Source organism: Pectinophora gossypiella, chromosome 15 (assembly GCF_024362695.1).
Source record: "Pectinophora gossypiella chromosome 15, ilPecGoss1.1, whole genome shotgun sequence".
NCBI lineage: Eukaryota > Metazoa > Arthropoda > Insecta > Lepidoptera > Gelechiidae > Pectinophora > Pectinophora gossypiella.
This window is the reverse complement of record NC_065418.1, coordinates 15416862-15434188: the sequence shown is the minus strand read 5'-3', so window position 1 is coordinate 15434188 and position 17327 is coordinate 15416862. Positions and strand designations below refer to the sequence as shown.

General features: G+C 39.7%; 1 protein-coding gene across 2 annotated transcripts; it reads right to left on the bottom strand.

Moving 5' to 3' along the window:
• Positions 1-1706: 1706 nt before the first annotated feature.
• On the bottom strand, positions 1707-15618 carry LOC126373265 (V-type proton ATPase catalytic subunit A). 2 transcript variants are annotated; one of them, XM_050019314.1, is made up of 14 exons: positions 15497-15618; positions 13668-13777; positions 13209-13321; positions 12247-12474; positions 11794-11931; positions 11062-11213; positions 9809-9933; positions 8842-8988; positions 8212-8427; positions 7236-7395; positions 6662-6731; positions 4817-4953; positions 4110-4299; positions 1707-2489 (listed from the first exon to the last, which is right to left on the bottom strand). In XM_050019314.1, exons 2-14 carry the CDS (start codon positions 13753-13755, stop codon positions 2397-2399), a joined length of 1857 nt encoding a protein of 618 aa, XP_049875271.1. In that variant the 5' UTR covers positions 13756-13777; positions 15497-15618; the 3' UTR covers positions 1707-2396. The 2 variants fall into 2 exon arrangements, with proteins under 2 accessions (XP_049875271.1, XP_049875272.1); XM_050019315.1 differs by having other exon boundaries at positions 15388-15527.
• Between the last annotated feature and the right edge of the window lie 1709 nt (positions 15619-17327).

The window sequence follows — 17327 nt, the reverse complement described above, 5'->3', positions numbered from 1 at the left end:
AGTGGATCGTCGTCTCGTTACGTCACATCGGCGGTAAACAAGTGTACATAGATAATCAGAATTTCAGAATTTATCTTTGACCTAGGAAACTACCCAATTATAAGTACTTGAGATATCTACAAACTACAAAGCTACCAAGGTAGCCACAGAGACGGACGGAGCATAAGGGGCGCGACATAGGTAACTCTTGTAGTTTGTAGATATCTCACGTACAGTCATGAGCAATATAATGTACCCACTTTAGGACTCTGTCGCACTAACATATTTGACATTTAGTGAGACTTACAGTTCAATTTGACAAAAAAGTTAATATGACATGGTACAATGCTCGTGACCGTACTTATAATTGGGTAGTTCCTAGGTCAAAGATAAATTCTTAAATTCTGATTACTAAATAAAGACATCTAAACCTAACAAAAAACGTTTTCTTTTTACCTCTGACTACTCCTTCTTCTATCGTGTGGGTTGTGAGGTGAATTACCAACCTCATTAACCCTGGTGTCAGGGTTATTATTGAGCCGCCAAAGGCCCCTGACATGGTTCATGTAACGCGACTACTTACATACTTACATCAATAAGTAGAAACCGGGACCAACGGCAAACGCGGCTTTTTGGACTATCAGGTGATTAGCCTGTAATGTCCTAACCAAACTAGGGATCACAAAGTGATTTTGGTGACATGTCTCCGTGAGCCCAACGCTCAACCACTGGACCACGAAGGCCGTTGACTACCCCAATCGGGATAGTCGTGAGTTTATCTTATACTATCCCGTTTTTCGCATCCCCAAACACCGAATCGAATGTCTTGTTGTACCTATCTGCAATCTTAGTATACATATACGTGAATGTTTTTCATTCTCGACATCGAAACGCTTCTAAGCGTTTGCAACTTGGCTAGGTCGCTAGGTCACTCTACTCGTATACGCAACTGTAAGTAGGTAGGGTAGGTACCTATTACCTCACAAGATTATAAACGTGTATATTTTTCGCTGAAACTGTCAATATATAATTTGTACTAATACTAATATCTTATCTGGGGTTTTCCATCAGGTCGTTACTTCTACTTAGATAACCCGGATAGACAGTTTTATAAATTATCAATCGGCGGCTTTTTTGGAATCCTTGCAACATTAATCTATCAGACTTGGAACTGCCGCCACGCTTGCAAGGGGAGTTAAAAAGACCACATCGAAGCAATTCATCTAAAAAAGCAATATTGGTATTTGACATTTGTGTGCATTGCGCACTTACTTTTATATGCGCAAATGTCAAATTGCAATTTTGCTTTATGAGATGAATTGCTTCGATGTAGCATTTTTAACCCCCCTTTACGCGACGAGCAACACGTATTTTTACCCGACTGCGGCGAAGCAAAAAGGAGGGACATTATTATGGAATTTGTATGAAAAAGCAAACTGTGACGTCATAGAAAAACATAACAAAAAATCGCCCTTATTATAAATTTTTCTTCATTAAAATTCATAAATAGGTTAAATAGGAAACAGAAAACGTTTTTTGTCACCTTTAGATCTCTTTATTTAGTAATCAGAATTTCATAATTTATCTTTGACCTAGGAAACTGCCCAATTAAGGGAAGGGAACTCCTAGACTATTATTTCCCTTCATAGATAAGCACCTACTATTACCTATAAATCAATATAAATAGTGATTAGAGAAGACTAATATGCAGAAATAAAACCACACTGGACAACTTTAATATCATTTATTGTTTATAATAACTGTCGTCCTCTCAACACTTACGTCAAGGAGTTGCAAGATATAAACGTTATTCCGACATTTGTACACTCTCACGGAACGAAGCAACTACACCAGTAGCGTGCGCTATCTCCGGCGGATTAATACTGAAAGTGGCCGCAACATGGCGGCCGCGGCTCAAAAGCAAAGTAAGACTGATTTCATTGAACACTCTAAAAATTCTATAAATAACGTGGAATGCAAGAGGGTAGATTGATCATAAAACGATTAAAAACCACACGGATAATATAAATAGGCAAAAATTGTTAGTTGTATATAAATAGTATATTTTTTTAATAATTATCAATATAAGTAACAACTAAATATAGCGGTGCGGCCGCCCGGGCCGCGATGGCGGGGCCGTATGTACAGGGGCCGGGCGCCTCACCCACCTACTGAAGTTCAACAATAGCTGGAATCACGATATTTACTTGAAATACGATAATAACTCTACATAGTAACACGTAATTATATCTAAAGTAACAATCTCGGTGTTGCCCGTACACTCTATGGACATCGATTGTGCTTAACGTATTATACAGTGGTGGAGCCCTGCTGGTGGCGGTAAATGCTCGCGGCAACACCTGCTGGTATGCTGCATGCTGTGTTGCATGCTGCGTGCTGTGCTGCATGCTGTGGGTCTAGTCCTCGAGGTTGCGGAAGGCCGCCGACATATCCTCCAACAGCTGGTCGAAGTCCGCCTTGATCTTAGCCTCGCCGTCTTTCACTGGGTCCTGAGGATGAAAGAAGATTATATTGTCTATTGAATAAATACAATGTAACAATGAGGATAAAAGCTGCGTATTTCGCTACAGTTGAGTGTTCTTAAATTTGACAGTTCCCCTTAATATTTTAGCAAACAAACATATTATATTGGTTTTATTTTTCCGCCATAACTTTTTGCGCAGCATGTAACTGCAAAATCGTTCATTCCCTATAGATCGGAAAGAAAAAAAAAATTCAATCAAAACTAACTTTTTCTAATTTATGACTTTTCTTTTTCTTAACTCATCTTTCAGTTGGGATACACTCCACGTTACAACTACATACACAACTCCTTGTTATACACAAACTACACATTGACGTTATCGTACACGCGCGTCTGTTTGTGTGACGTCTGACGACATACCATTGAAGACTAAAGTAAGACCGTGGGGAGGGCGATGGAAACCTAGTGCAGACGCAGGTGGGGCGCAGAGAGTTGCCGTTCTATACATACATCTTCTATCGTGTGGGTTGTGAGATGAATTACCAACCTCATCAACCCTGGGGCCTGTTTAATAAAACTTATAATTGTAAATTACAACAATTTGATGTTCATTACGTAGCTAATATGAAACTGCAAAATATTCGTGATCACACACTCCGCAATGTACATCAAATTGTCATTGTAATTTACAATTGTAAGTTTTATTAAACAGGCCCCTGGTGTCACATACATAAACAGCCTATATTCGTCCCTCTACTGGGCACAGGCCTCTCCTCAATCATCCGGAGGGGGTATCTTCACAGCGGATTGGTGGTGTTTTTACGGGTTGCCGTTCTATGCGTATATTATTCCTTATTCATACATAGAGAAACATCATCATCATCAGCCCATTAACGTCCCCACTGCTGGGGCACGGGCCTTCCCTATGGATGGATAGGGAGATCGGGCCTTAAACCATCACGCGGGCCCAGTGCGGATTGGTGGTTATTAACGACCGCTAATGCAGCCGGGACCAACGGCTTAACGTGCCTTCCGAAGGACGGAGGAGCTCGAGATGAAAACTTTTTTTTTTGTGGTCACCCATCCTATGACCGGCCTTTGCACGAAACATGTATTATGGTGGGTAGTTTTAAAAGGAACTTGAAGGATTATTATTTTGAGTCTTGCTTGAGTTGCATTAGTCGTATTTGTATGCATTTACTTATTTATTTAGGTATATATATATATTGTATATAGTGTGTATTTTTATAAACCAATCATCATCATCAATTTAAGAGCCACGCTCTTGTCGGTGTAGCATTTAACCAATATAGAAAGTATATAATATGTTTACATATTTATGAAATATATATTATATTATAATTTATTTAAATGTGGTTTGTAGGTTTAGGTTAATATTGTGTCTTATATTAGTATAAGTAATTTCTAAATAATTTGTACGCGTATGTATGTCTATCTATATAATATTATACGTTGAATGTCTCTCTTGTCACGTAGGTCAGCTGGAAGAAATCTCTTTGTTTAGAGATAAGCTTGCCTGTACTATCTGTTTTCTTTGTATGTTTCTTGTGTCTGTTTCATTGTGTACAAATAAATAAATAAATATGATTTTCTTTTTCAAAAATAGTAACCAACTGGATCGTACCTTGAACTTCATAGAGGAGAGCGTGTAGAGCACGGGCCCCATGGCGTCGCGGATGACGTTCCACGTGACCTTGTTGTCCGACTGCGCCGTGGACTCCACCGCGTGCCGCGACATGTCGTAGAACGAGATGATGTTCTTCAGCATGCCCACCGTCTTGTAGAACGGGCAGAAGCGATCGTACGCCGAGTAGCTGGGAAACGGTTGATTGGTTTAAAACAAATTAATTATTAGCCATAAGTTATTACGCAGTCGTTACATGAGCCATGTCAGGGGCCTATGGCGGCCCAGTAATAACCCTGACACCAGAAACCACACGATAAGAGGAAGAGAATTACTAGTCATAAATAGTGAGCACATACGCAGGAGGAGGCCTATGCCCAACAGTGGGCGTCGTACGGCTGATGATGATGATGATGACATACGCATGAAGACAATGGTGAGAATGGAAGAAGCTAAAATGGTGTGTCAGTCTCGACCACCCTGGTGTCAGTGTTACTACTGAGCCGTCAAAAGCCCCTGACCACTAAGTACCTTCCGAAGCACGGGTCATCTTACCATCGGGCAATCGGGTGATCGCCCTGCAATGTCCTATCTAAATAGGTCTCACAAAGTGATTTTAATGATACATTTCCATCGGCATTCGAACCCGAGACCTCAGGATCGTGAGCCCAACCCATGGAAGCCGTTCTGATTGATCATATAGATACCTGTTCTGCTGCAGGAAGTCGTCCTTAAGCAGCTTGGCGACCTCCAGCGTGATCTTGTCGGTCTCAGCCAGCGACGCCTTGCCGACCAGCTGCACGATCTCAGACAGATCCTCCTCCTCCTGCAGGATCTCCTTGACCTGGACGATGACAGATATGGCGTCATTATTACTTATGCAAATTCACACAATATGGAGGCTAACTTCTCTACTAGACTAGATAAGACAACAGGGGGGTGGGGGGGTTAAAAAGGACACATCAAAGCAATTCGTCAAAAACATTTTTTACACATTGACATTTGCGCACATGGAAGTTACATAACAAATACTTTATTGCACAAACAGGAAAATACAGGCAACCTAAAAAGAAAGTAAAGTAAAAAAAAAGTATATAAAGAAAGGAAAGTAAGTGTGCAATGCCAACAAATGTCAAACAGAATATTGCCTTTTTAGGTGAATTACTTCGATGTGCACTCTTCAAACTCCCAGAACTATAATTAGAATAGAATAGAAATACACCACTAGCGTGTAAAATAGTATTTTTTAGAACATAGTTCGACTCCCTAATGTTGTCTGTAAAATTGAGAGTAAATTTCTCTACACCTTAGTATGATAGACAGATGCAGTAAAATTTGATTTTTATAGCACTCACACGTGCTTAGGGAAACTCACAAAGAGAAAATTAAATCGAAAACATTTTTTTTTACTCGGACGGAACTTGAACGCGCAATAAAAAAAATGGATCTGGGGGCACGGCAGTGCCCCCGCCAAGACGAGCAAAGCGAAGGGCAAGGGCAGGCACTACCTACCTTTTCTCGAAACGTTTCGCCGATTTTTTTAACCCTCATAACTTAAATTTTCTCTTTGACTCTGAGATACAGTAAATACTAGATACTAAAACTATCTAACTACACCGACATTACACTATCTACGTGATTCAACGAATACATAAACAACAATGCTGTGAAAGACAATACAAACTGAACAAATTAATAACTGAAACACTCAAAAGTAAGAAAAATAAATTATACAATGCTAACATTTATCCGTTTATCCGTATTGTCAACACGTTCCTTCAGCCACCCGATATCTTGTTATTCTATAATGATTCAAAATATAATTCTCTTTAATTTTTCCAATCTATTTTGATTTTTGTCGATGACTGACATGTACATTTTAAGAAATACAGCTGGGTTGTAACCGAAACTGAAAGCCGTTGGTCTCGGCACACCCTCAATAAGTAAATAAGTGAGTAAATAAGAAAATAAAAGTTAAAAAATAAATAAGTAAGTGGCATGATTCCTGCAGCCCTCCTAATTTTATTTTAAGTTATACCCGTCATTTTCTTATCCGCCGAAAAGGAAAGGGACCTTTTCGACGGATATGAAAATGATGGATATAACTTAAAATAAAATTAGGCGGTGTCTGCAGGAATCAGGTCCAATGAGTGTATAACCCGAGCGAATCAAATAGGTATCTCGCTGGTATGCAACCCGTTTGACGTGTTCTGTCAACATTTTTAGAGTGTTGTTTTAGATTTCTGTCTAAAATTGACGTGTTCCGTAAATTTTATGCCTGTTGATTACCCGTCCCTTTCATTTTTAGGGGATAAATAAATGACAGGTATAAGTTAAAATAAAATTAGATGGTGTGTACTGGAATTAGCACCAGAAAGCAAGTAAAGTATTATGTTCTCGGTTAGGTACAGTGTACTGAAAAGTACGTAGTCGTTACTTGAGCCATGTCAGAAGCATTTCACGGTTCTGTCAGTAATAAACAACTAACAACACGGTTGGTGAAGTCGGTCATTCACTTGTCAACCCTTACCATAGAAAAAGAAGAACCGTACCTTAGTCCTGAGTGGCACGAACTCGGGGTAGTTCTTGTCGTAGAAGTCATCGAGAGCGCGCATGTACTTGCTGTAACACACATGTACATCATTAGTAAAATTTGCGGCGCAGACGTTAAGACCAAGGGATCTAGAAGCAAAGTTGTTTTTTAAAGGACGTCACAACACCAATTTATTCGCCCAACGAATAAATTTCGCGGCGCAGCGGGGTAATGTTGCCAGCCTTTTGGGGGCGTAAGCCTTGGTGTGGTGCGTTGAAGAGATTTTCAATTTGTAGTATTTTATTTGCCTGAATAAGTGTTTTATTTTACATTAAAATTGGAGAAGCTGCTATGATAGATGTCCGGGCGGTTATAATATGCACGTGCGGATCACAGAACCCTAGTGCACTGTAGGCCGGCAACCTCGCCCCACTGCTTTCTTCCCTCTTCATCAAAACTAGAATGAATAGGCCTTGACAAGGTAAAAAGAAGAAACAAAAGTGGCGTGTCAGGATCGTAGTAGATGGAATCCCGTGGTCTCTGCCCTCACAAACGAGAAATAGGCATGATTTTATGTATGTGTGTGTACTGACCTGTAAGAGATGAGCCAGTTGATGGAGGGGAAGTGCTTCCTCTGCGCGAGCTTCTTGTCGAGCCCCCAGAACACCTGCACGATGCCCAGCGTGGCTGCTGTCACGGGGTCCGAGAAGTCACCTCCGGGGGGAGACACGGCGCCCACGATGGATACCGAACCTGGGTGACGGGACAATTTACTTTATTATGACAAATGTAAAGCCACAGGCAAGAAATGAGACGCGTTTGGTAGAATTTCAAAGAAGAGGAGGGTTCTTGTGTAAAATTTTCATTGTGTATGCTTGAAAAAGTAGAATTTGGTGATACCTACTATTTTTATGCACTGTACTCTGCAATGTACCTAACCTGAATTCATGCAATAAAGGTTTTTTTCATTATTATTTAAGGTTGTTGATTTGATGGTTTACAACAATTATGTCTGAGATAGCATTTACTATTTACCCGGTACTTAAGCTTAAGACAACAGACCTGAGGATGCTCAGTTGGGCGGATCTCGGCTCAGGATCTCGCCTGAGATAATTATATTTGAAAGAATTAATCGACTGCAGTGGGTCGATAGCAATAGCGAAAGAAGAAACTCTTATAGAAGAAGAAAATCGTCGAACACGCCGGCGGGGTCGGTATCGCGGTCCAAGTGTTTGTTGTCGCGAACTGATTAGCCGCCTTTATGGCTAGAGCGATCGGGTCGTCAGGATCGTATATTATGTTCTTAGTGTGAGGCTGTATGATATAAATGATGTCCGTAGATAGAACCTATGTTAGGTTAGGCGCACTGACATACTATAAACAAATAGACTCACATTCGCTCAGATTTTCTAAAAAAGTGAACTGTGTTGTATGTATACAATAAGTTATGTAGATAAGTTCGCTCCCTCAAATTAAGATATACAGTGTCGATATATGCCATCATTTGTGAAAAGATGTGCGGCGGAAACTTTTCTACAGGGATTGGTCGTGTATGCGTTAGGGTCGTACCCTCGCGGTCGGGGTTCCCGAGGCACTTGACGCGTCCGGCGCGCTCGTAGAAGGAGGCCAGCCGGGCGCCCAGGTAGGCGGGGTAGCCCGAGTCGGCCGGCATCTCCGCCAGACGACCCGAGATCTCACGCAGCGCCTCGGCCCAACGGGAGGTGGAGTCAGCCATCATGGATACGTTGTAACCCATGTCGCGGAAGTACTCGGAGAGGGTGATACCTGCCGACCAATACAACATAAATAACATGCACACTATCAGAAAGGATTGGCGTGTGGATGTGTAGCCCCGTTAGGAATAATCCGAATCAAAAAGGTGGAGTTTACGTCATTTCTTATCGCGCTGTGAACTCGATGCCTAATTGCGAATTGAACTAACGCCCACAGTCTATTACTCCACTGTAAAATATACATATTAATCTCTAAATCAGTATATTTATTTATTTAGTAAATTTATTTATTTTTAATTAGTCGAATTAGTTTTTACTGTAATAGCTGAAACTGTAAAAATAAAATAAATAATTTAAGAAACAAACTTTTCTAAATTGTCAGTGGTCCGAGTGTTTCTCCACGCAACATTGCTTTATCAGATGAACTGCTCTCCATATATCTCCAAGCGTCAGATATACAACTCACCGGTGTAGATGGAAGCCTCACGGGCAGCCACAGGCATGTTGGAGGTGTTGGCGACGAGGGCCGTGCGCTTCATGATGGACTCGGTTACGCCCTCAATCTCCACCGTCAGCTCGGGGAAGTCCCGGAGTACTTCAGACATCTCGTTACCTGGAGGGATAAATACAACATAATTATACTTTATCGCTCACATACGAAATACAAGATACAGGACATACGTCCCACTGCTGGGCACAGGCCTCTCCTCAATCAACCGGAGGGGGTATGGAGCATACTCCACCACACTGCTCCACTGCGGGTTAGTAGAGGCATTGAAGATACATAAACAAAAGAGAAATAAAGTGTACAATCGGCAGGCTCTGAGCTTAGTAGCAATATACGAAGGTCATCCAGTTTTGGAGACCCGCAATAAGGTAGTTCGACTGTTTTTTTTTTTTTCATCAATCTACTCACGTTAACATGCTAAACATTTCACCTACCGCCGGAGATATTAACAGAGTTAGTACAAAACTAAGTCTAACTATAAATTAGGTTTAAAGTAAGAATTTGCGCCTCGAAAGAAGTGGACGGATTTTAATGGAACTAATTGACAAGTCACAAGAATTCTCTGCAGCATCTCAGACAGTGGCGCCGCGGCCGCGGTACTTTTTCGTGATACAGTTATATTTTAAACATAGTTTATCTTTTAGTCTTCGTTTTGTAATACTGTAATAGTTGGATTCAGTGGTGGAGGAATGCTCCGTCCCGTTCTAGCAAAGCTGATTGTAGCTTGTACGGCATTCTCTAACTCCTTCATTTCTGATGGCTGTAACTATTCAATTTTTCAACGAATTTCGATTCTGTTGTCATATTTGGCTATGATTCTGGAAGTACGACGAAAAAAGACGAAAATAGTTTTTGATACTTGTCGACTACCTCAGTTACTTAGCAAATAGGTTAGTTTCTAAGGTCCATAGAAGTTGCAACTTACCACGCTCTCCGCAGCCGACGTATACGATGACGTCAGAGTTGGAGTACTTGGACAGCGCCTGTGAGATGACAGTCTTGCCGCAACCGAACGCTCCGGGGATGGCCGTGGTACCGCCCTGGACGCAACTGTGGATGGATACCTGAGTTTAGCGGTTGTATGCATCTTATAGTTATTGGTGCTGATTCGAGCAGACTCCTCCTAATTTTATTTTAAGTTATACCATAAATTCTAAAATTCTGTACTTACATAATAAAATACATACATTTTTTCACATTATATTATATTTAATATATACGGGGCTACGCCCCTCATCCATCTGTGAATTACCACCGCAGGGCACGCGCTGCACAAAAATTCTCATACCTATACCTACAATACCTGTAATAGGGTAGTTTCCAACTAGTCAAATCAGTTACTTTTTACTAAACATCAATACACGAAATTACTATAGAATTTGTATGAAAAAGCACACCGTGACGTCATAGAAAAACGTGACAAAATGTCGAACTCTTTATTATACTTTTTCTTTATTAAAATTCATAAATAAGTTTAATAGGAAAAGGAAAACGTTTTTTTAGAAATGGGAGAGGTGTGTATGGAACAGATGCATCTGTCCCTTTCCTATTCAACGGATAAGAAAATTGGGTAGTTTCCTAGGTCAAAGATAAATTATGAAATGTTAATTACGATCTAAAACTGACGAAAACCATTTTCTTTTTCTGTTTAACTTATTATAAAACGTAAAAATTCCGCCATTTTATCACGTTGATCTGCGACGTCACAGTGTGCTTTTTCATACAAATTCCATGATTTTGTGTTTTGACGTTTACATAACATACATACATAAACAGCCTATATACGTCCCACTGCTGGGCACAGGCCTCCCCTCAATCAACCGGAGGGGGTATGGAGCATACTCCACCACGCTGCTCCACTGCGGGTTGGTGGAGGTGTTTTTACGGCTAATAGCCGGGACCAACGGCTTAACGTGCACTCCGAAGCACGGAATCATCTTACTTTTTCGGACAATCAGGTGATTCAAGCCTGAAAAGTCCTTACCAAACAAAGGACAGTCTCACAAAGTGATTTCGACAATGTCCCCATCGGGAATCGAACCCGGACCTCCAGATCTTGAGCCTAACGCTCTAACCACTAGACCACGGAGGCTGTTATGTTTTGACGTTTAGTAAGAAGTAATTGATTTGACAAGGTTGTCAAGTAGGCTACACGCCATTGCGTGTTGGTGTACTCACGGGAACAGCGAGTCCAGTACCCTCTGCCCGGTCAGCAGCGGGTGGTTGGCGGGCAGCTTCTCGGTGACGGGGCGCGGCTGGCGCACCGGCCACACTTGCAACATGCTGTACGAGGACTTCTCCCCGTCGAACTCCGTCTCCAGCACCACGTCCTGAGCGGCCACGACAAACACATAGTTTTCATTCGAAAATTCAAAATTACTTTTAATTAGGTCTCCATACATCACTGGATTAGCGTGGCCATTGAGCACATATTACAAAAATCACTCAGTGATCCCAAGCTTCGATAGGACATTGCAGACTGATCACCCAATTGTCAGTAAGATCCGTGCTTCGGAGAGCAGGCTATTTACTATAGTATGTAGTCGTTATACGAGTCATGTCAGGGGCCTTTGACGGCTCAGTAGTAACCCTGACACCACTAAAGTGGACCGAGCGAGAGAGATGGCACTAGATCATCGCTCTCCCTCGCGGTGATTGGAATGCTGATTTCTCAGCAAGACTTCTCTCCTCTCCACATTTGTGGAAACCCACATTCCAACTAAGGTCACATTGTCACCTGATGGTACGAGGCTAGTTTTAATAATAATAAAGTAAAGTAAATCTCATGTTAGTCTACCAGAAAAGCTCAATGAGGTATGGGTACTTAGTTCATCTTGCGATGGATGTACCTCTGACTACCCCATTTGGGATATAGTCGTGAGCTTATGTAAATATCTGCGGTATACTCACAGTAACTTTGTAGTTGCCGTTGGGCGCGATGTATGTGACGGTTCCCTTGGCGCGCGGTGGCATCAGCATCTTGTGTTTGACCAGCGTGTTCTCGTGCACGATACCGTACAGGTCGCCTCCGGTGATGTGGGACCCGACCTGGTGAGGAGTTGAGGGAGTTGACCAGTTATTACTACATTACATTTACAATTTATAGCAAAAAACATCATCAAAAATACATATTTGGTCCAATTGCATTTTTTTTATTCAAAATCGTAAAGTCTAAGTTACTTTTAAACCCCAATAAATCCCAACCATTTAAGTTCTTAGAAACTTTTTTCATAATTCATAAAATATATTTCGTTTTAATACAATATCTAAGACTCGATTCAAAACACGACCCTATTATGTAACTATCATCTGTTAAAATCCCAGCTTTACAATAAAATCATCAAAGCAAACCTCCCAACTGACCTTAACATTCAAGGGATTGAATTCCCAGCTGGTCTCGCGCGCCAGGCACGGCACGTTGACACCCTTGGGGATGTAGATGGACTGGGTGAGCTCGTTGATGTCCTTGAGCGGGCGCTGGATGCCGTCGAAGATGGAGCCAAGGATGCCGGGGCCCAGCTCCACTGACAGCGGCTTGCCTGTACGCAGCACTGGGTCGCCTACAGTCACGCCTGATGTCTCCTCGTACACCTGGGGAGTTTACAAATCAATTAGAAAATTGTAACACTGACATCCTAGAAACAAATACACTAGAATAGATTTGCTAAGGAGTTTTTCATAAAAAAAAATATCCGAACCTAACACATTAACTAGGACATTAAGTTATGTAAATTAGAAAGTAAAAGTTCATGCCCTCAAATTAAGATGCTATGGTGTTCAAATAAAGAAAAATGTTCAAGATGCGCCGCGGATACTTTTTTGTCTATTTGTATTCTGTTTTATGGCACTGTGGTCCTGTGGTATACCAGCTTGCTTCTCCGGAGCACCGGTTCGAAAACTTAGTTATGTTATACATATATATGATCTTGACAAGTTTCGAAGTTACATACGATTTTGGAGAATCGAAGGATTAAGAGGTACATAGAGGTATCTAACTAGCCACTTCTTTAGGAAAGTCTTTTAGGAAGGAGGAAACAGTCACAAACACCTCCTACTAATTATTGGAGACTGTTAACTGTATTTGTTCAAATATATTGGTGATATTGTAACTATCTTTTGCAACTTTATTATGCTAATTCTTCTATCGTGTGGGTTGTTTCTGCTGTCGCCACCACATCTCACCACTTTACATTATCATCTGTTTCACTCACACATACAGAGTAAAGCATGGCTGCACAAAGTCTTGTATATTAAGTAAGACTGGGTAACGTAAGAGGCACCCCTGCTCATCCTCATCACCTGTACATATCGCATCATTATAGTACCTGTATGGTGGCCATGTCTCCCTCCAGCCGGATGATCTCGCCGACCAGCTCGTTGTATCCGACGCGCACCAGCTCGTACATAGCGGAGCCCGACATCCTCTCCGCCGTCACCACTGTACACATACATTTGTCGTAAATAAAAAATAAACGAAAAAATATCTAGTACCACATTACAATAAGTACAGGTAGTCATTCATTAAAAACTTCATAATTAAACAAATTGGATACGGGACTTTTTATGATTATTCTTTGGGTGTTTCATTTAATCTTATATTCCAAGCCATTTCCCCATAAAATTATATATATGTTACTAACACTAGCTAATAAAATAAATCTAACAGAAAATGGATATTGTCTAAAATATTTATTTTTTTGGGCTTTTGTACAACATTTTATGCAATTTATTATATTCTTTGTATTGCTTTACCCTATGAAGAACTCTTAAATAGGATGACTCACCGGGACCCGACACGGCGAACACATATCCGAATTTCTCCTCACTGTCGTCGCTCATTGCGATCGTCTTCAAAGGCCTGGTCGTCGTCATTTTGGACAATTATTTCTCTTCCCTGTGAAAAACAGCAAAATAATAAATGAAGACTAATTATGAGTAAAATTGCTTGAAGATATTGCTAGATTCTGCATTTATGAAAGACAAGGTTTCTACCTCATCATAATCTTAAATCTTAATAGTTTTATGTCTACTCATACAGGTCTTCACAGTGTTGCAATGATTTAAAAAAAAGGACAGAAAATTCTTACATAGGTATGTCCAACTGAACCAACAACAAGTACCTATGCATTTACAAACTTTTACTTGAGAATACTCTTTTCCTACCCAGCCATAACACAGAATAAAGATACATAACTAGAACTGTATGATTGGAAGTAAGCCAATGCAAGCCACTTCAAGAAATTCATGTGTGTTACATAACTACTGGAAATATTACTTCTATTTTTTTTCCATTTTCTACCTCTGCACTGTGAAAGATCAGCTGATCAGATTATCATAACTAGGTATGTGCTGATAACAATCATCAATCAAAGTCAACAAAGTGGAATATGCTGTCATGCAAAATTCAGGGCATACCTATTATTGTAATTGTTTTTTGAACTTTATTACTCAGAATTAATTTTCTATTATTTGCGTAACAGTAATTACAGAATAAAAGACAACAGTAGTAGTTATGATTCAAAAGAAAAGACTTCCTAGACAATGAAATTAAATTGTAAATTGTAACACATTGCACTATGCCTGTCTCCGTGAAGGGGTAAGAAGCAGAGGTGTTATATATTTTGTGTTTGGAAGGCAATGGAATGGGAATTTCTGATTTCCTGGTGCAATGGTCTTGAAATCAGCCAAAGCAACTGTCCTTGACACTTCAATGGTACCTACCATTCTAATGAATGCAGTGATACAAGGATCTTCCACTCAAAGTTGACACACAAGCCATAAAAGTCATAAATACCCATATGCAGATAAATCAAACTTAATGTAGGTTAGTGAGATGCTCAGAGATGTACTTATCTACTCAAGGCCAATCCTCCTAATCACAAACTCATTCTGTAAACTGTATGGAATATGTAAATTATGTCCCTGGGGAACTTTGCCATGCAAGATACATAGCTAGTGATTCATATTATATGGATAAAGCCTTGAAGAAACTTATTATATAAAAAAATGAACCAAGAAGAATGAAGAAGTTGGTATTTGTGGGCCATATTCCAGTAAGTTTATCAAGTAATTATTGGATAATTTAAATGTGACTATAAAAAACAGTAGGTATCTATATCTAATGGAAAATTATTAAGACTTAAGTAAGAATATGTAATACAAACATGTAAATAACTGGATCTTAACATTAATTATAAGCTGATGAGAACATAGCAGATTTTCATTTTATGAATGAGTTATAACAACAATATAGTCAGTAGTAAAGACTAAACCAATTGCTCCCATTCAGGGCTTCGTTAGCGAGAGTCACATGATAAATGGGTGGAACCTTCTGAATGAGCTACCTGGAAACCTGCAAGAATCTACACGGAACCAATGCGAAACATTCAGTCGAACTAGGGTAATTACACAGAAAACTCAGAGAAACCTCGAAAAATACAAGAAATACACAGCTCTGGTAAAATTTTGACAGTGGCAAAAACGCAGAATCAAGCAATTTCTTACCGACACACAGCAATAAAATACAAATGCCTTTATAGGAAAACACAAACACTAGTAAATGTATATTGATTTATAGCAATATCTTGAACAAAAATAATAAAATCCAACTCACGGGACGAGAAAGACGGAAAAGACGACCCGAGAATGGCGGAGGATCACAACTTATCACAAGACCAATGATAAAAGTGAAGTCAGCTGACCTAACTCTATGGCTCGTTGTCTATGATACTCATTGCATTGATTTTTCGAATCCATTGTGTATCTATCTCCTTCTTGCACGTTAATTCATCATTAGGCTATCACTTTCCATGATTGACGTTCCAAAATGTTGCAATTATAAAAATATATCAATTGTCTATTGATTAAGTGTTATCTAACTATTTATTACCTAAGTTAACATGCAAACCAAATGCAAATAGTATATTATAATGTTGGAAATCTCTAAATTTATCTTTGAATAAGGGATCATACATTATATTGGATAAATTAATTTGTCTATTTTTTGTATTTAATGGCCTCGTTGCGCGACTTTTAAGCCAAATGATTTTGTGTATGAAGGTTGATTGGTAAGAACTAGTGACGTGACATAATCATAATATGTATCAGATCATTGATAGCTCAACTGCATCATTTCACTATTCTATTTTCTATTTTCTTTGTTTGTGGCTGCATCGTTCAGAAACGATGATTCTGCCAATGTCAAGGTTCAAGAGAAAATACTTAACATTAAAATATAATTTTGATCGGTTAGGTTAAAATAATCGGTGGATAGTCCAATGGTGAAGATTGAACCTAGAAAATAACAACACAATTTGTTAGTATGACATTACAAAACACAGGGTTTAAGTTTGCGGAACAAGGAATAAAGGTTAAGAACAGACACAACAAAAAAAAAAATACGTATATATATAAACTATGAAAATTATTAGAGTTTTATGTTATTATATTTAATAAACCTAGATAAAATATTTATAAAAGGGGTATACACTAATGTGAGGAGAAAGTTAACATTTACAGGGCGGGGAATTTTAGGGGGTAGTACATCATATAAGGAAACATTCAGTCGGGGGCAATTAAAAAACAAGTGATCAAGAGTACCCTCCTCTTCTCCACATTCACACAGGGAATGATCGCGGATACGAAGCTTTGCCAGGAAAACAGGCGAACACACGTGTCCCAAACGAAGTCTGATTATGGTGGAACAAACAGGTTTGTCGAAATTGCGATATTTAAAAAACCATGGTTTTATGGGAACAAATGGCTGGATGCCACCATAATACTTACCCTTTATGAGCCTAGAATTGTTCCACCTTTCCGTCCATGATTTATGTAAATGTGGTTTAGCAAGACAACGAATATCTCTAGAAAATTCTTTGTTATACACCTCTCTGCCTGTGCGGATAGCCTCCTTGGCGCATTGGTCAGCGATTTCATTTCCTGTTATGCCACTGTGGCTTGGGATCCATGCCAAAATAACTTCAACCCCCGATTGTTGGTATTTAAATAAAACTTCCTTAATTTTGAGAGTCAGGTAAAAATTATCCTTTGAGTGAAATGGTTTTTTAATGATGTCCTGAAGGCAACTAAGAGAATCTGAAAACACAATTGATCTCGCCAGTTTATGGGATTCAATAAAGGTGACAGCTTCAAGTAAGGCAATAGACTCACCTGTAAATATTGAACATTTAGGTGGGCATTTATAATTAAGGATTATTTTATACTTTGGAATCCAGACCGCTGCTCCTACATTATCGGAATCCGAAATTTTAGATGCATCTGTATAAAGATGTAGCCAACCTGGCCAGTTCCTTTCAGAGATTCTGTTGAACTCTGCATTAGCTCCTGGAGAGTTCTTATTTATTTCCAAGTTTAAAATAACCTTGGGACAAAAAATGAGTATATTAAAATTAAATTCGAATATGGGGTTTTTTAGAGTCTGTTGT